The 22,728-nt window shown below is 57.8% G+C and overlaps 1 protein-coding gene across 19 annotated transcripts in view; it reads right to left on the bottom strand.

Annotated features, from left to right (window-relative positions):
• Positions 1–2,998: 2,998 nt before the first annotated feature.
• TNK2 (tyrosine kinase non receptor 2) overlaps positions 2,999–22,728 on the bottom strand; it is a 46,629-nt gene continuing 26,899 nt past the window's right edge. For 3 of the 19 annotated variants that reach the window (XM_047734338.1, XM_047734347.1, XM_047734291.1), the window contains exons 2-16: positions 21,433–21,613; positions 20,288–20,358; positions 18,125–18,346; positions 16,960–17,112; positions 16,200–16,477; positions 14,627–14,753; positions 14,088–14,234; positions 13,909–14,003; positions 8,902–9,096; positions 7,488–7,579; positions 6,802–6,924; positions 4,796–6,150; positions 4,587–4,700; positions 4,273–4,400; positions 2,999–3,820 (exon numbers count right to left, since the gene is read on the bottom strand). In XM_047734338.1, the coding sequence (XP_047590294.1) occupies positions 3,814–3,820; positions 4,273–4,400; positions 4,587–4,700; positions 4,796–6,150; positions 6,802–6,924; positions 7,488–7,579; positions 8,902–9,096; positions 13,909–14,003; positions 14,088–14,234; positions 14,627–14,753; positions 16,200–16,477; positions 16,960–17,112; positions 18,125–18,346; positions 20,288–20,358; positions 21,433–21,595 (3,270 nt within the window). In that variant the 5' untranslated portion in view covers positions 21,596–21,613 and the 3' untranslated portion in view covers positions 2,999–3,813. The other 16 variants (XM_047734374.1, XM_047734356.1, XM_047734387.1 and 13 more) reach the window with 12 other exon arrangements.

Genomic DNA, 22,728 nt, shown 5'->3' with positions numbered 1-22,728 from the left:
CAACCCTAGACCAGCACTGGTGCTGAACTGGTCTTTGGGAATCCCTGCTCTAGCCAAGGATTCCAGGAGTTGAAGGTCCCTCTATTCCCCGACGTCAAATTTCCATAAAAATCAATTTGCTTCAAATTAAGAACACCTTTATGTTCCCAGTGTGCAGTGAGACATATCTACTAGATCTTTCCTCCACTCGTGGTTAAAGTGGAGCAGTGAGCCACTTTTAAGCAGAGCTATCTCTTAAAGACACAGGTTGGGAATGCCCAGGTGGCTCAGTTAAGCGTCTGCCTTCGGCTCAGGTCATGATCCCAGGGTCCTGGAATCGAGTCCCGCATCAGGCTCCCTGCTCAGTGGGGAGCCTGCTTCTCCCTCTGCCTGCTGCTTCCCCTGCTTGTGCGTGCTCTGTCTCTGACAAATAAATATTAAAAACAAAAACAAAACACCACACAGGTTGATCACACCGTTCCTCTGCTGTCAAAAGGACTTAGGATATCACACCAGCAGCTTCATGATCGAGGCCTGCCTCACTCATCAGGATCAGAATCGGACAAGAGCCACCTCCAGCTCATCCCAAAAACACAACAGAAGGATGGCTTCCAACCTTACCGAACTTCAGCACTTAAACCCAGTCTGTTCCCTCCAGCTGCAATGTTGACATGCCCCTCACCTTCCCGATACCTGCCTAGTTTTTTCCAGCAAGTCAGCACAATGTCACCTCCTCCAGGAAGCCACCTCCTCTGCTCCCAAGGCACCTGGCACATAATGATCTGAGAGTACATGTCACCTGGTTAGAATGGCGGCGTCCCCTGGGCACTGTCTGTTCAGCTTGTGTTCCCTCCTCAGGATTTGACTCAGTAAGGTACCCAGTGAATCCTTGCTGATTCATTGATTCTCCTTGTTGGCAAACAAGCTTGGGTCAACTTTTTCAAAAGCCTCCCTTAAGATCTTTTCAGTAAACCCAGGAGATGCTGGCAAAAGCTGGTAGGCTGGTTGGAGTGAGAGAAACAGCAGGAAGCCCTGGGACTTAGGGAACTGGGGATCTGGCAAAAGTACATTCGGTTTCCTGATACACGGAGTAGCCCCCGATCCTTTGGAGTCAAAGGATTGCAAAATATCTTTGCAAATATCTTTCTGAAATGTACTAGCTCTGCTGTTGCTTACCCAGAAACAACATTTCAAAAAATGAAGTTGAAAATGTCTATGAGTGACAAAAAGGAATGACTCTGTAGCAAAAGAACAAATTATTTTTTAAAAATAAAATGAAATTAAGGGAAATGGGAAGAGAAGACAAGTGTGTGTACACCAGAGTTGCGGTCAGTGAGTAATGAGAAACAGCAGGAACATGAAGAAATAAAACGTACAATGATTACAGTTTAATGGGTACTTTTCATGGTCCACGCACTAAGCGAAATACTTGATCTGTGCAACCTCATGTAATCCACACAACCATTCTAAAAAGCAGGGATGACTGTCCCTGGGGTAATAGGCTTGGAAAGGTTAAGTAACTTTTCCAAGATCAGACACAACTGGAATGGAATCTAGATCTAACAGCAAAGCCCCAAATTAACTTAATATTAACTTCTTCTCTTTGGTGATACATTGTGACCAAATATTTTTAGGGGTGCCTGGGTGGCTTATTCAGTCGAGCATCTGACCTGGGCTAAGCTCATGATCCCAGAGTCTTGGGAGCCCCCCATCAGGCTCCCACTCAGCAGGGAGTCTACTTCTCCCTCTCCCACTCCCAACTTGTGCTCACACACTCACACGTTCTCTAATAAAATCTTTTAAAATAAGCATTTTTTTAATCGCAGTTAAATATAATTGAATTCTTGACTTAGCACACAGGGTACGCTAAACACGTCTCCATCTGAAGGCTCCAGACCTCCCAGGTCTGAGGGCCCACCGCGCAGGCCAGCCTGGAGCAGCAGATTCACAGACAGCCCCCAAGACCATCCTAAGTGGTCTTTGTGTTTTTAACAAATCCAAACCATCAGCTTCCTCTCCATGATTTAGCTCTCCTCCTGCTCAGAGGCAGGGTTAAGCCCAAAGGGCTAATTCCCTTGATCCAGTCATTTTCTAAGAACCACTAACAGACTAATCATTTGCCTTTTAAATGGGTCAAGGGTGTTAATAGGTGGCTCACAGAAAAGGAAATACAAATGGCCCAAATAATTTTTTGTGTGTATGCACTCATTAGAGAAATGCAAATTAAAGCTAGGGAGACCTGTCTCTCCAGCAAAAATCAGAAAGCTCAGTAACGCATGGAAAGCTCTCCTGCGCTGGTGGCCGTGGCTGTCGGAACCACCTCCCCCACAGACAGCCATTCAGCAAGACTCATCATGAAAGCACATGCTCTGACCGTGGAGCTCTGCTCCTGGGATCGCATCTTTCAGACTGACTCGTAAGTGAAAATTAATCCGCATGTGCCGTTTTACTGCAGCAATGGTTGCGAGGCCTTGTTAAACAGACCATGGTACAGCCATGGAACCCCAAACAAGAAGGGGGATGCTCGTTCAGTATGGCTATGAACTCCTCAAAATACTATAAGTGGAAAAGACTCTGATGCTGAAAGGCAGCCTCTGGCAGGGGGCGGGGGGGGAGGGGAGTACAGCTGGGGCGGGAGATTTCACTAGAGACTCCTCGATACCTTCTGAACTTTAAACCACATGAAATACTCAGAAAAACGAAATTTAAACACCTATTGAAGCTTTCCTTGTTACAGAAGTTTCTGGCTTCGCGCCAGCTCTCCCCTGCAGTATACCCTGCCTTCTGGGAACTCTAGAGCAAGAACAGAGGGACTGTAAGTACGTGTCTGCATAGGGAGGCTCTGCCCCTCTGCCAGCCCTGAAGGGGAGGGAGCCGGAAGGGTCACCCTGGCCGCACTTCCTCCCTCTGTCCACAGGTGGCACCACGGGGCCTGCTGCCTGGACAGATGGTGGCCTGGGAAGCCCTGGGGCCTTGGGCTGCTGACCAAGGGGCAAAGAAATAGGCAGGCACAAGTAAGTTAACATAAAATAGAAACTAGCTTTATTTATCTGGAAGAAGCAGGGATCCATAGCTGGGGCAGCAACTCTGGTGGCAGAGGCTGGCAGGAAAACAGGGAACAGCATAGGGGAGGAGCTGGGTCAGAGAGGAAGCTCTGGTGTCCCTCCAGGGCAGCTGCCCCTTTGGTCTCCTTCCAACCCTGGGGCCTTGGGCCCTGGTCCCTGCCAGAGAACAATCTGGCACCCCTGCTCTGCTTCCTGAGCCACTCAGGGCTATTTCCAGGCACAAGATCCTAAGACCAGCCAAGTCCCATAACGTATCCATGGCGAGGCCACAAGTCACATTCTCTCCGACACCCCAACAGCCCACCAGGGGATCCCTGGAGAAGGGCCCTGCCCTGCGGAGGGCCTATGGGTGCTGGTCCCCCTTTCTGTGTGGCCAACACATCCTCCTTGCACGGGTGCAGCCTGGCTTCCCGGCCAGCAGAGCCTGGGGACACGCTCCGGCCACAGGCCCCACACCCAGCGCTGGAGCCAGAGGCAGGCTGGCTGCAGGGCATGCTGAGGCCGCCACCAGGCCTGCCTTCACAGGGCTTCTTCCCGCCCCTTGGCTGAGGGCACCGAGGGCTGATCCAAAGTTGCAGGGACAGCACTGGGGTGAGGGAGGGATGGCAAGGCGGGGCTCCCCGTCTCCCGCAGACTTGGCCTTGCCCTGCCGCTAGGAGCAGCGAGTGGCAGCAGGTCCTCCAGGCCCGGGCAGGGTCTCTCCCCACCCTTGTCAGATGGACAGGCTCAAGTGATTCCTTCAGGGCAGACCCTCTGGCTCTCCCACATCTCAGCGCCTGAAGGGTGGGAAACAACCAGAAAGGGCCTCTATCAACAGAGGGGTGGGTGGATGCAGCAGAGCAGGGACCGGCCAGCGTGGGTGGGCACGAGTTGAAAAGTCAGCAGTAATTTTGGAATTTATCATCCTGGGATACCTTTTATCTTTAATAATGATGATAATAATAAAGAGAACAGCAGTATTGTTTATTAGCCGATCAGAGGGTGACAGGCACAGTAAACAAGCCCCACGAGAGGAGAGGCTCTAGTTCCCTCTTACTCTTTTTAGTTCATTTGAACCAAGGGGCTAAGTAGTCTACAGGCACTCAGGAGAATCGGCTCTCCCCCAGAGCTGTCCCTGTCCTGGCTTAGGGCTGCTGCCCACCTCCGGGTGTGTGGCCCACGAGGGGCCAGGCTGTCCCCTGGCGCAGTGCCCGCTGGGACATGGCTCCTCAGGCCGGGGCTCACTCACTTGTGGTGGGCAGGGCCGCAGGAGCCCAGAAGGCGGCAGCCGGCCTGCTCCAGGCTCCAGTCGCACATCTCCAGCACTTTGTGGCACTCGCTCCTCGGCCGCAGACCCAACCCAAAGAGCTGCTCCACCTGAGGGAGCAGAGGGTGGTGCCATGGGACACACCGGGGCTGAAGGGCGGCAGGCAGCCGGGGCAGCCAGGGTGGGGGCAGAGGAGAGCCAGAGGCAGGCTGGTGGGGAGGGGCAGGGGGAGGCGAGTGCAGCAGAACCAGTCCTCAGGGTCCCTGAAAGCCAGAGTGGGCGGGAGGTGGCGGTACCTTCAGATACTGGGCAGCCCGCTGCACACTCCAGCTGTGGCTCTGCAGGGCCGCCTGGCACTCCTCTGTGGTCACCCCATGCACCATGGCCTGCAGCTGGGCAGACCCACCCACCTACCCGTCAGCTCCGCTTGGGCCCATTCCTCTGGGGCCCTGAGGCCCCTGCCCGCCCCCTGCCCCTCACCCCAGCATCCGGGCCCGGCACTCACCATCTGGATCTTGTCCACCGGCCTTCCAGCCTCTGGCCCGTCCCCAGGGCAGCCCCTCTGTGGCAGCCGAGCCGAGGCCCTCAGGGCTGGTGGCCGGGCCCCTGGGTTACTGTTGTTGGTGGAGAAGTTGGCCTTGGGGTCTGGGGTGGCCTGGGGCATTGGTCGAACAGTGGCCGTGGGGGCGGCAGGGGCTGGGGTGCTGGGCGGGGGCAGCAGCAGGGGCACGGGCAGAGGGGCGGGCTCTTCAGGGCTCTGGGCCTCCCGCAGGAAGCGCTGATAGCGTTCGAGGTAGGGTGGGCGCTCCGGCAGCAGGTAGTAGTGGGTGCTGCTGACCTTCTTGCCATCGCGGACGATGGGGAGAATGCAGGGGCCCGCCCGTGGGCCAGGCGCCTGGATCACTTGGGGCGTGGCATACTTGGGGTCGGAGGCGAAGCTCTGGGTGGTGGGCATGGTCTTCCCCGGTGAGCTGGAGAGCCGGGCTGGCAGCGGGGAGCTTCCAGGTGGTACCAGGGGACTAGGGGTCCTCGAGCCTTGAGGGGACAGGGGTTCCCGGGGAGGCACCCGGGGAGGGGAGGCAGGTCCGGGCCACCGCCCTAGCTCCTCCTCACCTGAGGGGGCCGGAGACAGCTCGCCCCGTGGGCGAGTGGGCCTCGGGGGTATGGGCACGCGGGGGGGCACCTGGGGCTTGTCCTCACCCGCTGGCGCCAGGCCAGGAGAAGGGCCCAGGGAGGCCGCCGGGACCTGCAACTGCCGCATGCACTCCTGCTGCAGCGCCTGGAAGATCTGTGCGGTCTGGGCCGAGCTGGGCGGCTTGACCCCTGCCTGGGGTGGGAGGAACAGATTGTCCTCCAGGGGAGGGAGCAGAGGTGCCTGCTCAGGCACAAAGGCGTAGTTGGTCTCCCCCTGGCTGGGCCCCGCACAGACCCCTGCACCCACAAGGGTGCTGTTGATGGAGCAGACCTCAAAGTCATCCTCATCCTGGGCCACATCATCGTAGGCAGGAGGTGGGGGCAGCGGGCGCGCATCCCAGTCCACCACGGGCGTGGGGTGCAGCGGCCGGGGCAGGGCCCGTGTGGGGCTCTGTGGCGGGGTCTTGTCCAGCAAGGAGCAGGCGTCCATGGCCAGCTGCGCCAGCGAGGGTGCGCAGGGCCGCGGGGCAGGCACAACAGGCTCCTCGCCAAAGTCAATGAGCGTGACCTCACCCCCGCTGCCTCGAGCTGCCTTGGTGCCCGGTACCCGAGCCGAGGGCTTTGCGAGCCACAGCCCACGGGTCAGGGCTGGTTTCCGAAGGCCCAGCCTCTTGAAGTCGCTGGACAGGGGGTCCTGGTCCTCACTTACAGGGTCGTAGGTTGGCTCTAGGATAGAAAGGGAGACCCCGCCAGGAAGGCAGTGTCAGACCGGGGGACAGGGGAAGAAAGGCAAGTTATCATCCGCAACTCCCCACTCCCACTGCCCCCAGAGGTTAGCCCTCGGCTGCCAAAATTCTCAGTGCACACCAACCCTATTCAAACAGGAGCACAGAAACTGCTCTGGACACTGCCAGCTCTCCAGGCAGCTGACGCGCCCCTGCCTCCATCTCAGCTAGAGCAAGCAACACCCTGCAGCAGCCTGACACCCCAACACACAAGACCCCCAAAACCCCAGGCTCCTGGGCCCCGTCAGTCCCTGCTTACCCCCATCCCGTTTCGGCACTCCATTAGTGCGGGATGGAGGCTACGGGCAATCACCCACCACCCAGGGCAGCGGGTGCTGTCCTTGGAGAGCACGGAGCTCCTGACCAAACACCACAAAAGCCCAGACGCAGCCGCCTCTGCAGGTCCCAAAGGGAGTGGGGCAGGGCCAGCTGATGGGGGAGAGGTGGGCACCAGGACCACACACCTGCTCCAGAAGCCCAAGCTTTTAGGGGTCGGGGGAGAGGCAGGCATGCTGGGCCAGGTCAGCGGCGAAAGCTCACAGCACACAGCCCACACCCCCTCCCACCCAGCCAGCCCACTGGGGCTCTGTACCTTCCAGAAGGAGAGGAGGAATGAGAGGAGAGAGGGGACAGGGGCAGGGGCCAAGGCACCGAGAGCAGCCCCACTTACTCTGAGAGAAGATGGCAGGCTGAGGTGGGCGAGGCGGAGGCTGCCCTGCAAGAAAGGCCGTGTGGAGAGCAGAGGGGCGGAGCGGGACAGACAGAGGGCGGGGAGGGAAGAGGGCCAGACGGGAGGGCAGAGCGTGGACAGAGACAGAGAGAGAGCAGTGAGTAGGGGCGCGTGAACGTACAAACCCAACAGCAATGGGAAGCAGTGGGGCGGCAGGATGGGGGGAACCATGTTCCGGAACGACAGGCACAGGATCCGGGAGATGGATGAGGCTCCTGGCCAGCGTGAAGCCCGTGGGGTGGTTTTGGCTCGGGAGAGGACAGCAGGATTAGAAGGAGTGAGGAAAGCCAGGATCTGAGCATGGCGGGAAGGAGGGCGGAGGGAAGCTGAGGTGGGCAGGCCAGCACAGGACTGGCCGAGGGTGCCCACCTCGGCGGATACAGCTGCCTCTCATCTTCCACCCCACGGCCAGCCGGAGCCAGGGCTCAGCTGTCCCCCAGCAGCCCTGACCCAACTGTTCCAGAGCCAGAGCAGCCGGCTCAGCATGCCCAGAGAGGACAGTACCTCTTCCTGGGCAGCTGACGAACTTGGGGGGGCTGGGTTCTTACTTTTCACCCTTCCTAGATGTTGGGTGGGTCGGGAGGTGCTCAGTTCCACACTCAGCAGGTCAGGAGGGTCCATGGGGTTTCCCAGGTATAGTCTGTGGGGAGACAACCAAGTCAGAGGGGGGAAGCAGGGGGAAGGCTGTGCAGTAGTGACCGTGGGGAAACCTCAGGTGGAGACTAAGACCCTGGGCACATGCCAGGAACCATCCCGTCCAAGCCCTGCACAGAGCTGGGCCGGGAGCACAGGACTTCCAACTCCCCGCAGTTCCCCACAAACTGTACCCCAGGGACAGGGGTCACAGAGAGATGGCAGGGCAAAAGTCCTGAGTGCAGGCTGAAAAGGCTTGGGCTGAAGGGGCTCCAAGAATACCCTCCAGGAGCAGAGCTGCTGTCCGAAATGGCTAGGGCACCCCACCCACACTTGGCAGCCACCTGCCAGCCCTCTCGGGAGCACCCAGCCACACGACCCTGGTGGGGTGGGCAGGAGGCACACTCTTGCCCCATGGCCAGGTGGAGGAGGGGCCGGGCTGTCTGGCCTGCTCCCGATTCACCCTCTCCAGCCCGGTGCTGATTGTAAGGGCCTAGGACTTAGTCACTGGGCTGATTAAAGCCCGGAGGAATGGGGCTGGGCCGGCCACAGCACGCCATGAGCAGGGCAGAGGGCACCAGGCCTCCTTTCGGAAGGCGTCTCCACACCTCGCCCCAATTCCCTCAGGCCCGCGCCTGGCTCTTGGGAGGTGAGCAACACCAGCTGCTCTGCAGGGCTTCGCTTCTGGTGTGTGAGGGCAAGGAGGGGAAGGCCTGTTTCACAGGCCTCTCAGGGCAGAGCCAAACGTCAGGAGAAGTCAGAGGAGAAGGGGCTGCCTGGAAGCCCCCTGGGGCAGGGCACTCAGGAAATGACTAATTCTTCTCCGTGTCCTCCCCAGACGCCCCCCAATGACCTCATCCTTTTGCTTAAAGGAGACTGAACCCCCCCACCAGGTACAGAGTTGGCAGGCAAGTGGGGGTGCTGCCTAACCTTCCATCTGGCGTCTCGCCACAGGGAGCTCTTTCTCTGCATCCCCGAGTCTGGGAACACGAGCTCACTTGACCGCTGGGCCCACAGGCTCAGTCTCCAGGACTCTAGCAGCCCAGGAAGGGAAGCTTCTACATAGGGAGCATCATAGCTTCCCTGCTGAGCTCCTTCCGAAGGCTGTTCCCAGTCCCTTTTCCTAAGGTCAGTGCACCAGGGGTGGGGGATTCCACCAAACAGAAGTGTGTCTCCAGGCCCCAAGCTCCTAACCCCGGTTCTGCCTGCAGGGAACTGCTTCTGGGCAGTAAGAGACCCTCTGCCCCACGGCTATGACAAGGACCTCGGAAGCCAGCAAGAGCCTATGACTCCAGAGCCACAGGTGACCCCCACCCCAATCACACTCACTCATCGATCTTGTCAGGGAAGCCCCAGCAGTGGCGGGGGTCGCTGTCGCCATGTCCCGTGTGGATGAAGCTATTCTGCAGGGGTTGACTGATATCCTGAGCCGACAGGCCAGCCACGGAGGTCACCACATTGCGCGGGAAGGGGCCTACACACAGCGTCCGTGTGTTCTGCCCACGCCACCAGTAATTCTCAGCCCTGCTCAACAGAAATGACATGGTGAACCCCAGGGCATGTAGGGGTGGGGGCAGGGAGCGGGACCCTTCCCATACCAAGCTCTCTAGCCATGCTATCTGAACAGCCGGGCAGAAGGGGCCCGAGGGTTACAACCTTGAGACCAGTGGAGTCTGCTATGAGCCCCAAGACCAGTCACTCCTCTGGTACAGGGCCCAGCTGTTTGCACACACCTTACCCCAAGATACCTAGGTGGGTCAGACAGCTTTTCCTACAGTTTACAAATAAGGAAACAGGTTCAAACAAGTGACAGGACTTGCCTACAGTTCCCAGAAAGATCATAGCGGACCCAGGATTCAAATTCAGTTGTTAGTCTGCAAGCCAGCACCCTTCCTACAAAGCTGCCTCACCTCCTTCCTCCTGGCAAGGCCTGAACCCCCACCCTCTGGCCACCGGACCTTGCTCTTCAGCCGAGTTTCCCGGCATCCTGAGCTGCAGGGTCCAAAGGAGCACAATGGTCTCAGCACTCAACTTGGAACCAAGCCCTCCAACCACACTATTTCCTGCACACAGCCCCTCATGCACCTGGAAGCACTCAAAGCAATCCATGCCATCCCATTACCAGTTCTGCGTCTCCAGTGCCTTCTGCAACCTCTCGGCAGGACTGTGGGACCCTCGCCCTTATCCCCAGCCATCTCCTGGGGAACACCACTCTTGTCTTAAATACAAGGTCTAGAAAAGGACCCAGCATTCCAGTGTAGCTGGACTGTGGGACCTAGCTCCTCACTCTGATCTCTGCTGACGCAGCCTAAGCCCGGGCCTAGGGTGGGAGTCGGGCCAGGAGAGGGCCCTCCTGGACACTTCGAATGGCAGGCTGCAGCTCCCTTATCTGCTGCTGGGCTCATTACACCTGACGACGTGGGCAGAATCCAAGCTGAGGCAGGCGAAGGACAGCCTCATGCTGCTATGCAGCACGTGTGCATACCCAGTCATCCCCCACCCACAAGGCTGGGAGCATAAAGGTCTCCTCCAAGCTGGAGCTAGATTGCAGGGGCCGAGGGGGCATGGAGGCTGAGCTCCTGGAGCCTCCTCTGGAAGGTAACGTGGCCCCCTGGGAGCAGCTGACCTCAAACCACCAGCTCTAGAGGTCAGGTCGAGCCCCACAAGTCCGGCAGTTCTCGGGAAGCCAAGAGGTGGGGCAGGGGAGGGCTGGGAAGCCAGCCTCCTTCTAAACAGGACCGCAGACCAGCCTACCACCAGACACAGCAACCCTGTGATTACACCCTGCCCTGGGGTGGGAAGGGCAGAAGAGGAAGGAAGAAGAGAGGACAACACCCAGGAAGGGATAAAGGGACAAAGCCATCAAAATATAGCAGGGCCCTTCCAAGGAGAGAAACGCCCACCCAGCACCGCAGCTCCCAGGGGGCAGGCTGAGGTTGACATCCGCCCATGAAGCGGGGCGAAGAGGGACGCCTGCCACCAGGGGACTCTGCTGCTGGTCTCCCCTCCCCTCTGTGCCCACTGGCACCCTGGGTTCTGCAGGCCTTTCCATAGACTTCTCGGACGCCCAACCAGGCTGGACAATGGACTCTGCTCTCCACGCCTCTTCAGAGGTGCACATTAACCTGGGTGAGAGAGGCGGCTGAGGCAGAGACACAGTCCGGTGGAGAACCGAATCATGTCCAAGGCCAGGTCCGCCCTATGACTATGCCCTCCCTGTGGACCCTGAGCAAGGTGAGACTGCCAGGAGGTCCCTCCCTCCACTCTCTGCCTCTTGCCAGCACAGCTGAAGTCCTGACACGGGGGTTCCTCTGGACCCACTTAGGAGAGTGACAGATGCCAGCCCCCTCCTCTTATTGCGGGTATGGCCGAGCAAGAGCGCTGGGCCTGCTGAGAGTCCTGACATCAGTGACATCAGTTCCCACACTCTGCTCCCCGGGGAGGGGAGTTGGGGATGCAGAGCACGCTTAGGAAAAAGACACTCTGGGAGTCACATCCCAAGCACACTCAGCAGAGGACGTAACTCTTGAGATGGCCGACGCTCTCCTGCGCTGCCCACCGACCCCCTCCGAGGTTTGGTGGGACCCAGGCACCAGCCGCTCACACAGGGAAGCCACCCGTCCTACCCAGCCTGCACTGGCCACACCCACGCTCCCCACCACCACCACCCCCACCACCCCATAAATGGGCCAGAGTCTCCACAGCAATGGGAGGGGTCAGGCCCACTGTGGGCAGACACTGCCTCGCAGACAGAAGTCCCCGGGGAAAGAGACCAGGGCCCAGCACCTCCGGCACAACAAACGTTCTGTCTCCTGCTGCCTGTTGGCATCCAGGGACAGGCAAGAAGTTGAGTGGCACCTGGGAAACCTAGGTCTGAACTGAGAACTGCCTAAGGCTGCCCCAGCTTCTACTTGGGACCAGCTTCTGGAAATCTCAGCCCCCACCCAGTCCTGGCCCAAGGTAGTCCAGCCCAGAAACGGCTGATAACTGTTGCTTAAACATTCTGCTCAAAACACAGCCCTACTCACTTCTGAGTGACCCAAGCATCCCTGGTGTTGGACCACCCAGGTCCCTGGTTCCCTCCCCACCTACCCCTGGAAGCAGAGGTTCCAAGGACCAGGCCAGGCCAAGGCCCTGAAAATAGATTTCCACACCGGTCTCCCTTCTCTAGTTCTATAAAAACAGAACACGCAAGTGCTACGGCCATCCCAGCTTCCAAACAAGATCCCCCTGGAAAAGACCCGCTTGTCATCTGTCCCTCCATCTAGACAGCACCTCACAAGTTCGACAGAGCATCAGGGTGTCCTCTCCTGCCCAATGCCTGGCACCCCAAGAAGCCCCGAGCCATGGATAAGGGGATCCCAGACTTGGCACTGCTTCCACAAAGGGAACCCACGGTTGCCAGAGAAACAGACACAGAGCTGCGAGCCAGGCTAAGAGACGGGGAAGCAGAGAACCAGAGAACCACGCATACAAGCCCAGACCCTCCACCCAGAGACATGGAGACAGAGTCAGCCAAACAAACACAGAGACATCTGGGCACCAAGAAAACAAGGGGCCAGAGTGAAAGCACACAGACCCACCCCCAAAGCCTCGCCGGCTGCCCCTCACCTCCCACCTCCTGAGCAGCTCCAGGAACCATGTGCAGGCACCGTGGTCCAAGTCGGAGCTGGCCCGGGAGGAGGAGCCCAGGGAGCTCACACCGGCAGGCAGCTGCAAAGCCCGCAGCTAGGGCCAACCAAGGCCTGGGACCTAAGGGTGGGGCAGGGCACGACCACGGTGCCTCCCAAGAGGAGTGGCTCCCCCAGGGCCCCACCTGCTGCCCGCCTGGCTCTGGTGGAAACCCAGACCACCAGCTCCTTAGACACACACTCCAGAACACAAGTAGCAATTGAGTCACCCTCTGGGGAACACTGGGCCCCCACTGACTGGGAGGAAATAAAGACCCGAGGGCTATGGTGCACAAGAGGGGTCAGGTCCAAAGTCCTCGGGTTCCTGAAGGTGGGAATGGTATGGGTCCAGACTTCTGACTTAAGGTCCTGCCATGCCCCTCCAGATGGGGCATCTTCCTATTTCCAGAATGCTCTTCAGAAACCCATGCCTATAGTCCCCTGCCTGGCCCCCAGACCCAAATCCAGAGACTATCTACCTTCCTGACCTGGGGGCTCTCACCTCCTAGAAGCTTTCTGCTTTTGTCCACCACCACTAACTCCCCAAACCTCCACCCCCACAACTCGCTGATATGTCATCTGTATTTCCAGATACCGGGCCCAAAGGCTAGGGGAGCCCTGGTCTGGCCATAGTGAGGGCAGGGGGGGTATGTCCTCAGAAGCACCCTGGGCTCCAAGGCCCACTCCATTACTCTGACTCAACCCAGAAGCTCTCCTCCCTTACCAACCCCCATGGGGACAGGACTTAACTATGAGCTCAGACCCCCAAACCTGAGGCCCAGGGAAAGGGTTCCATGGGAAGCAACCCCTGCCCCCAACCTCCCACCCCCCAGCCTGGACATGCGTCACAGAAGCTGGGAGCACAGGGGATTTCCTCTGCCTTGCTCCTCTTCCTGGTCCTCCATACTCACCCCCTACCCCAAAGGCACCTCAAGCCTGCGCTGCCCCAACCAGTTCCTCAAGCCACCCTGGGGATCAGATAACAGAAGGTGGGGTGAGTGATGGGTAGGGCCTCCTGGGCAGAAGGGCTCCAACAGGGGCTGCAGGAAGTTGACGTGACTCAGGAGATGCCGCCTGGAGGCAGAGGAAAGCATCCCAGGTGTCTGGCTTCGGGGAGAGCTCAGGAACAGAGGGCACTGGGATCCCATGTGGGCAGCCCAGCAGAGAGTGGAACAGAGCCCTGGGAAGGGGCAGTGAGGCTCAGTGGGAGGAGAGAGGCTGCCAGGAAGAGGGCGGGTTGCTTTGGGGGTACTGACAGGCACTCAGTCAAGAGTCCCTGTCCTGGGAGGAGGCGGGAAGGGAAGGGGAAGATGAGAGGAATGTTCAAGAGTTCCAGAGTCCCTAGCTGTGGCCCCGAGGCCAACTGAGCCACTTCCTACGCCTCACCGTCACAGCAACTTGGCCCTGACCCACACAGTCAGGGCTGAAGCCGAGTGGGGAAAGGGTAAAGGAGGTGGTGCTGGTCAGGGACATTCCCTTGGAGCGGCAGCATCTGGTACTTAACCCCAGACACTCGAGAGCGAAGCCAGGCCCATCCTCCCCTTATTGCACAGCTCAGGCTCCCCGCACCCTATGTTGTCATGGGAACCATGGAGGCAGCAGAGCTCTCTGCCATCCCCACCCTGCACCCCTTGAGGCAGTGCAGGGGCAACCCCGCTCTCCCTACCTTCCCTCAATGACGGTGATGACATCGTTCATCTGGATGTGTAGCTTGTCTGGTTCCTCAAAGTCCTGGAGGGCCCGCATGTCTGTGGGCTGGGCCTGGGGGCCGACACAGGTCACTGCCCAGCCTGGGCCTGACCCCTGCCCGGATACCCCAGCCCCATGGTGCCGGCCTCCCCTCACCTCCAGCAGGAAGTCCCGCAGGGCCACAAAGGTGGGTCTGTCTTCTGGCTTGTGGGCCCAGCACTGAACCATGACATTGTAGATATCCTGGGGGCAGTCCTCGGGCCGTGGCAGACGCTCCCCCTCTTTGTCAATCTTATGCAGAATCTGGGGGTGGGGTGGCACAGTCTGAACATGAGCGGAGCCCCCAGATCCTTGCCTCCCACCTTCCCTCCAGCCCATGGAACTCCTGGAGCTGTGGGCTGCCAGGCCTGGACCCCAGAGGAAAGGTCTCCAGGAACCTATCCCCGGGCCTCTGACCCTCAACCCCTGGCTGGGGCCTCTGGGTAGGTGGCCATGGCAAGGGAAAAAAGGTAAGCCAGCCCCAGTCTGGCCCTCTCCTCACCATCAGGGGCCCTTCTCTCTGCTCAGCAATCTGGGAGGTCATATGAGGCCACAGGGCAGGGGAGACAGGGACCCTAGTGAGTAAGAGCCAGTTCCAACAGGGAACCCAATCGACCCCCACCCGTCCTGTAGGGAGAGCATCTCTAGCCCCTCACCTGACTGCCATTGAGACCAATCCAGGGTTCCTGGCCATAGGTGAACATCTCCCACAGTGTGACCCCAAACATCCAGGTATCACTGGCATGGGAGAAGGTGCGTGTCTTCAGGCTCTCAGGAGCACACCTGGCAGAGGCAGGGGTCACACGGAAAGCCTCTCAGAGCACGCCCACCCACATCAGCCCACCGGACATTAAACACTCACTCACCATGTGGTGGGCCTGTGTGCCAGGCTCACCAGTAGGTACTGGTGACATGAGTGAAGTGATCAGGGACAGGACTTACCAACTAGGGGAGGCACAGACTTGTGGAAAATCATCTATGCTCATGTCTTTATTCCCCTGGAGCCTGGGCGGGATGAGGGGGAAGTCTGCAGGTCAGGGAAGCAGTTGGGGGTGGGGGGGAGGTCAGGGGTTCCAGAAGTCAGTGAGGGGGAGGAGATGGGATAAAATCTCAGGCTGTTTTCTAATTGTGGTGGGAGGAGGACAATTTCCGGATTTGGGGCAGGATCCTGAGATTTGGGTCATTTCAGCAGGAAGGTGTGGGTGGGAAATTTGGATAGGGTCTGGGAAGAACCGAAATGGCTGGAAACAGTTACACTGGCTTCACCCAAGTATCCCATACTCCCTCTGGGACTCCCTTTTGGGTGAGACAGAGAAATGCCACACAGTGTAGGCAGCAGAAGGGCACTCTCTGGGGGGCTAAGGTGCAGGGTGTCGGGCAAGCCGACCTAACAGAACCAGAGACTCTCTCCTGGGACTGGAGAGCTGGCCCTGCCACTCCAAGGGGGCAGGACACGGGGACAGTCACTCAAGATCCCCAAGTCCCCATCTGTGAAACGGGAGTGACAATAACCTGCTCGTCTCACAGAGGCTGTCATGAGGGGACTTCATCATTTACCACCCCACCTGGGATGCCTGGGTATGAAGGGGGCACTGTTATTGACTCCAGAACAATAGGCAAAGTCCGGAATGTGTGGTCACCCCACATATAAAGTAGATTATTAATTAGGGGGGCCGTGCATCCCGGGTTAGAAGGATCTTCTGGCAAGGAGAACCAGGCCTACTCCTTGAAGCCCAAAGCCAGGAGACCACAGTTCTTCGGGGGTGTCTGGAAGCAATGGACCACGATGGCCTAAGCAAGGAGAAGCTCACACAAGGGCCGGCACAGGGCCACGTACCCTCAGTGCACAGGTTAAAGTCCCTGTCAGCCCTACAGGCCCGGCACAGTCCGGCCCTGCCTGCAGCTAGCTCTCCCTGGAACGTACTTGCTGACCAGTCTGCCTGGTTAACCACAGACATTTCGGGAGCTTCCTACGGAGTCCTCCAGGAAGCCCTTCCGAGCCCCCAAAGTCCTCACCCCTGTGGATCACACTACCCAGCACACAGGCCCAGAGAATTCCTAGATGGATGAGTGGGTGGACTGCACATGAGACAGGCACCCCAGGTCCAGAAAAGACAAAGGCTACTGTGGTCATTGAAGCCCTGGGGGCTCCGAGGCCGGGGTGTGCAAGGACCGGAATGGAGCAGGTCAGTGTCCAGACCCGATGAGCTGGCAGCTCCTGTCCCTCACCAGGCAAAGGGCACCTTGCGATGCTCCTGCATGACATAGTGGTCATCATTCTGGGGTAGTGCACGCATCAGCCCAAAGTCCCCAATCTTGACCAGGTCACGGGCAGCCAACAGCAGGTTCCGGGCAGCCAGGTCTCGGTGAATGAAGCGCTTGGACTCCAAGTAGCCCATGCCCTCGGCCACCTGCACAGCATAGCGGCTCAGAGTACCCAGGAGGAAGTGGCCCTGGTGCTTGCGTAGCCGGTCCAACAGCGATCCGAGCGGCGCCAGCTCTGTCACCTGAGGCCACGGGGCAGGCGGGAGGAGTTCAGTGTGGCAGAGCCCTACCTGTTCCCCGGTGCCCCATGCTGGGCTCCCAGTCCCTCTGCTGAAGGCCTGAGCCATGCTCCGTGCTCCTCCCTGGCCTGTCCTCTGGGGACCTCTAGGTCTTCTCCGGCTCCCCAAGCCTCTCCCTCCAGGTAACGTGGGAACCCGAGGCCCCAAAAGAAGCAACCGCAGAGGCTCAGATTAGAAATTCTAAAAATGAAACTCTAAGGCCAGCCCCTCCAATGAGTGCAACTCTCTGCCAGTGAGCACAAACAAAACCCAGAGATGGACACAGGCTCCAGTGGCCACAGGACCAGGCCCGGCCCCATCAGGTAGGGGACCCACATGTCCTTCATCAGGATGGAGGGACAAAGCCCAGTGCAGGCAGGGGGACAGGCAGATCTGGGGGCCCAGAGACCCTGCCTGAGTCCCCGGCCACCAGCTGCAGCACTCACCATCTTCATGGGTGGCGTGAGCACCACGCCATAGAGGCGAATGAGGTTGCGATGATCCAGCGAGTGCATGGCGTTAACCTCCCGGATGAAGTCGTCCATGGCTTCGGGCTGGCTCAGCACGTCAGGCTTCAGGCACTTCACAGCCACACTCACCTGCCGGGGTGGGGTTGGGGCGGGGTCAGGACGGGTGCCAGGTTCCCGTGCTCTGCGCCAGCCTGCTCCTCCCTCCGACTCAGTCCAAACAGCCCTGACTCGGGTCTGCTCATCTGGGGGGGCGAGGACATCACAGGGGCCTGTGGCCTGGCTGGGGCAGGGCCTCCCCTTCCTGGGGAAATGCCCAGATCAAAAAGCAACTCGACAAAAAGAGATGATCAGTGTGGTGACAGAGTATTAAAATGCTATCATAAATGGAATACTAAAAATGTTTTTGGTGTGGAAGGAAAACACTGTAAATACAATGCCAAAAGGAGTGCCTGGTGGCTCAGTGGGTTAAGCATCTGCCTACAGCTCAGGTCATGATCTCCAGGTCCTGGGATCAAGCCCCACATCTGCTTTTCCCTCTCCCTCTGCCTCTCCTCCCACCCCCCCCCCCCCGCTTGTGCACGCTCTTTGTCTCTCTCTAATGAATGAAGTCTTAAATATATGTATATATATGTTTATATACACATATATTCCCAAAAAGCTACATATATGGCCAAAATCGAACCTATAGTGAGAGAAATCAAAAGAGTGCTTCCCATGGAGGAAGAGGACACTCAGTGGAGGGACAAGAGGGAGCCTTCTGGGGTGCTGGGACTGTTGTCTGTCATGATCAGGGCAGTGGTTACATAGGTCTGTGCATTCATAAAAACTCACTAAGTTGAAATGCTAACTCTGCTTCCTGAGTGGTGGGATTACAAACAACTGTTTTTTCGTATTTTTAAAATAATTTCTGAAGTTTTATAATAAGTACATTATTTTTGTAACTTAAAAAAAGAAATAGACGTGTCTAGTTAAAGGTGAGCATGGAGTCCACGGCAAGCCCCTTTCCGACCTGTGCCCAGCCCCATTCACATCCCAGTAGAGGGGAAAGACCTGCCTCAGAGGCAGCACTGGGGACGCTCTGCCAGAGTCTCAGTCTCAGGCCTGTCCCTCTGCCACACCCCACTGGACCCAGAAAGCTCACCGTCTTCCCCGAGGGGGCATCCCACTCGCCCCTGCGCACCACGCCAAAGGAGCCATCTCCCAGCTTCTCGAAGAGATGCAGGTCCTTCTCCCCAATGAGGCAGGTGAGGCTCTGCAGGGGCCCCTCCCCTGCTGGGCCCCCTGGTGTGGGTGAGGTCTTCCGGAAGGTGCTCTGAGAGTGATGAGGAGGGAACTCAGCCTCCAGTCGCTTTCCACTGAACACCTGTTTGAAGGCAGCCAGGGGCCAGATGGAAGCCTGAGGTCCCGGAGCAGGTCACTCAGCCCTGCCCCACAGGATCGTCAACTAGGCCTCCAGAGAGGTCCTGGCTTTGCCAAGCTGCCAGGGGGCAGCCGGGCTGGAGGGCCCCCCTCCTCTAGACCACACCCTCAAACAGGAACCCACAGTCTCAATGTGGCCTTGGGGTATGTGCCAGAAATGGACTGACAGGCATGTGGCTTGTGACTGCTGTGGCCCCACACCCAGCTGTGGGGTCAGAGAGAGCCCAAAGCCCCTCCAGACCCATCTTCTGCACCACCTGTCCCTCCCTGTCCCCTCCCCAGCACAGACTCCAGCCCCTAACCCAAGCAGATGGCAGGAGCCCGAGGGGCCCTCCACAAACACCTCCCTTTCCATTTTTAGCCCTGGCCCCTTCTCTGGGTTGCCCATTTGGCGCTGTCTGTCTCCACCCTCCCTGAGGAGCTGACTGCCCTTCATCCTGCCGGGGGAGAGGATAATTTGAGCCTGAGGCTGGACCATGAATGTGTGTGTGTGGCGGGAGGAGGGGGGGTGCAGATGAAGCAAGGCCTTGCTGGGGAAGGGCCTAGGAAGACAGCTGAGCTCCTGGAGGGGTGCCTAGAGCTGAGAGCTGAGAAAGGAAGACTGGAGGGGACTCTGCAGCCTGGGCTGTGGTGGGAAGGGGCCAAAGGTCAGGGGACAGGAGGAAGGAGGCCTTGAATAGCAGAGTTGGCCCCATCGATCTGACTTGGCCCCCTGCACTGGGGCATCCGAAGCCTTGGCCTCAGGCCGCAGACCCTGTCCATTTGGGCCCCTGGCCCCCAAAGGTTGGCAGAGCCTTACCTGTATGGGTTAGGAGGTGTCTCCAATATGAGGGCCTCTTCTAGCCTCTGCTCTGTCCTTCCTCCCAGTAACTAAACTACCTTATGTCTGCAGGCAGTGTTCAGCTAACAAGACCCTTCACAGCCTTTATTTTAAGGGACCCTTTCCACTGCCCAATGAGGTGAGCCAGACAAGTACCATCAGCACTTTCACTGAAGACAGGCCTCAGGTCTGGACAGGTTCACCAACCAACCCGAAAGATGTCCTGTGTGGTGGGTCCACGACCCCTGAATCCAGGAGTACTGCACAGCTCTTCCCTCTTGCCTTTATCCACCCAACAAACTCATCCTTCCCTAAAACCTGGGCAAGGGACCAGGACAGTGTCCCCAGAAAAGGCCACAGAGTCCCAAGAGACAGCTCCTTGGCCAGATCACAGCCAGGAAATCTCTGCTGCCCAATCCTGGTCCAGCTGTTCTGCCCTGCCCACCCCCCACCCCAGCCCTGAGGCCAGAAGCGGGGAGGGAAGGCCCTGGCTGGTTCACTTCCTCTCGCATTGTCTTCCAGACAATGGGCAAAGTTCCACTGAGTCAGACCAGGGACTCACCACTCCAGAGACCCAAATTAGGACAAAGGGAGAAGGGGGGCAGGCAGTGGGGAAGGAAGCTGTCAGCAGGCCCACATGACCAGAGAAACCCCCTGCCGACTAGGGAAAGTGGGGGAGGAGGGAGGGAAGCCAGGCAAAGATGTCCTGGGTCCAGACAGTCCCCACCACTCTGCCCTGGACACTGGCCCCAACAGGCAGACAGAGGAAGGGCTCAGGTTACTGTGCACTTGTCAGCGAGTGCCTGTTCCACACCCAACGCGACTGCACTGCAGGCAGGGGCGGGAAAACATCGAGGCACACGGGCTACTCACATGCCCTCTCCAGTGGGGACGAGACACTTAGCTGGGCAGTTCTGTAGGCACCCTGCCCAGAAAGACCCTGGAGGAGGGAGGTCTGGACCAGGTACAAATCACACCTGCCTGGGCTCGGGGGAGATCCCCAGGACTGACCTCACAGGGAGGCCTGCGCGGCTGCCCGCCCCGTCTCACTCCTCATCCACGCACCTTGCTCATCCAAGACTTGCGTTTGCACATGGCCTTTCTTCTCTTCACAGCCTCCCACAGCCGCCGCTGGCCTGCGTGGAAGGAAGGGGTTTCAGATGTTGTTAAGGTAGCTCATATCCCCCAGATAAGCTGCCCGCCTGCATCCTTCCTTGGTCCCCCTGGGGTGCATCCACCGCTAGGTACTGCCCAGCACAGTGACACCAGGAAACAGACCATTCCAACCAACCAGGGGCCACAGTTAGCCAGATGGCATTCCACATCTAGGTAGTGGTTCTTGAACAAGAGGGAGGCGTTTAACCACCAAAACTGAATAGCAGTGGTCTTTTTCCAGCGTTCAAGAAAAAAAAAAAAATAAGGTAATGGGTACAATTTGCCCAATTTTGAGTTTTTCCTCCCATTTTATTATGCTCCTGGCATCAGATACCAACTATCAAAGCCAAAACTAGCCTATGTCAATGTCTACTTTAGCATGTTATTACTTATTCAGCTATTTTAAGCTGAATGTACTAATAAGTTTCTAATGCAAGGAATAAATACCATTGTTTCTAGATGTTACAGTCAGTACTTTTAGGATAAATACATAGGAAAAAAATGAGTTCAACTGACATGGCAGAACGTGGTTCATGGGAAAGAGACAGAATGAGTTCACTGTACAGCAGATCTTTGTGAGAAAGAGACAGATTAAGAGAAAATGGACCAAAATTAACCATCTGAGGGTTTCTTATCTTCTCCTAGTCACATGGATCTCTGGACCCCGGCCCCTCTGGGGTTCAGAATGGTGAGCAGGGCAGACTCAAGTCCACATTCACAGTGGAGGAAGAGCTGGAGGAATGCATCCCCAAACGTCTGAACAAGTCAGAAGGGGTGTGTGTTTAATCCTGAGTCTCCAGAGCTCTAAGACTGCCTTGTCCTCCAGCTCCAGGTCACCGCTCCCACTGCCAACTGCTCTCCTGTGCTCACGGTGCACGGCATCTACTGATGGCCCTCAGCCCACCGTGGGGGCTCCAGGACAGGCCGTGGGCGTCCTCGGCTCTGCCACCCCAAGCCAGGAGGAGGAGGGCTCTTCCACGCACTTGGCCGTCCTGAGGGCAGAGAGGTGAAAGGTCAGTGGGGAAGCAAGCGGCAAGGCCAATGTCCCCACCTACCGGGCCGGCCCATGCCGATCTTCTCCAGGTCCTCATTCTTGACATACTCGAAGTGGGACAGGCGGGTGACGTTGAGGTCATCACGGAGCCGCAGGAAGTACTGCTGCAGCTGCACCTCGGACAGCAGCTCCAGCAGCCAGCCCGCGCCCTCCTCCGGCTGCATGCTGCTGCTCCCCAGCCTCTGCGGGGGGGGCGGGGGACGGCTCAGGGACCTGGGGTGTGGGCAGGGGGTAGGGGACCCCTCCCCGAGGGCCCTCGGCTCACCCACCTCCTACTAAGCTGCTTCAACGAAGGGCCCAAATAGCCTGCCCGCTCCCCCAAACTGTACAGCCGTGCAGCCCTGTGCCCTCTTCCCACTGGCCACAAGGACGGAGCTGCGACAGCCGGAATACAGCCCAAGCCCTGGCGTCGGGGTCTTAAGTCCAAACTGCATCTGCGGCTGAGTGACCAGAGAGCCACCGCTCTGTTCTCAGAGGCACAAACCCTATGAGAACCACGAAAACTACTGATCGTGTCTCCAGGAAAACAAACACATTCTTACAAAGTTTTCATTACAAAACTGGGGAGGAGCAGCAGGCTGGTTCAGTGGGTTAAGCCTCTGCCTTTGGCTCAGGTCACATTCTCAGGGTCCTGGGGTGGAGCCCTGCATCAGGCTCTCTGCTCAGCAGGGAGCCTGCTTCCCCCCCACCCGGCCTCTGCCTGCCCTTCTGCCTACTTGTGATCTCTCTCTGTGTCAAATAAATAAATAAAATCTTAAAAAAAAAAAACAAAAAAAAAACTGGGGAGAAGCAGCAGGCTGGCCCAGTCAGTAGAACATGTGACTCTGGATCAGGGCTGTGAGTTCAAGCCCTGCACTGCATGTAAAGATTACTTAAAAATAGAATTTTTCTAGGGGCACCTGGGTGGCTCAGTTGGTTAAGTGTCTGACTCTTGATCTCAGCTCAAGTCTTGATCTCACAGTCATGGGTTTGAGCCCTGCGCTGGACTCCATGCTCGGTGTGAAGCCTACTTAATATATATATATATATGTATATATATTGGTGGGGTTGTATGTATGTGTGTGTATATATATATATATATATGTATATATGTATATAGTTGTATATATACAACTATATGTATATATAGTTGGTGGGGTACAGGGTCCCCAGACCTGATGGACCCCAGAGAAAGCACTGTGGACTAGATGAGCTCTGAGTTCCACCCAATGCCTGACATCAGCAGAGCCTCCCCTCCCGATCCAAAGACCATCCCACAGGAGACCACTTGAGTGCCCGACAGGACCACACAAGTGAA

This window comes from Lutra lutra, chromosome 1, assembly GCF_902655055.1.
Source record: "Lutra lutra chromosome 1, mLutLut1.2, whole genome shotgun sequence".
NCBI lineage: Eukaryota > Metazoa > Chordata > Mammalia > Carnivora > Mustelidae > Lutra > Lutra lutra.
Note: the sequence above shows the minus strand (reverse complement) of the source record. Positions and strands in the feature narration are given on the sequence as shown.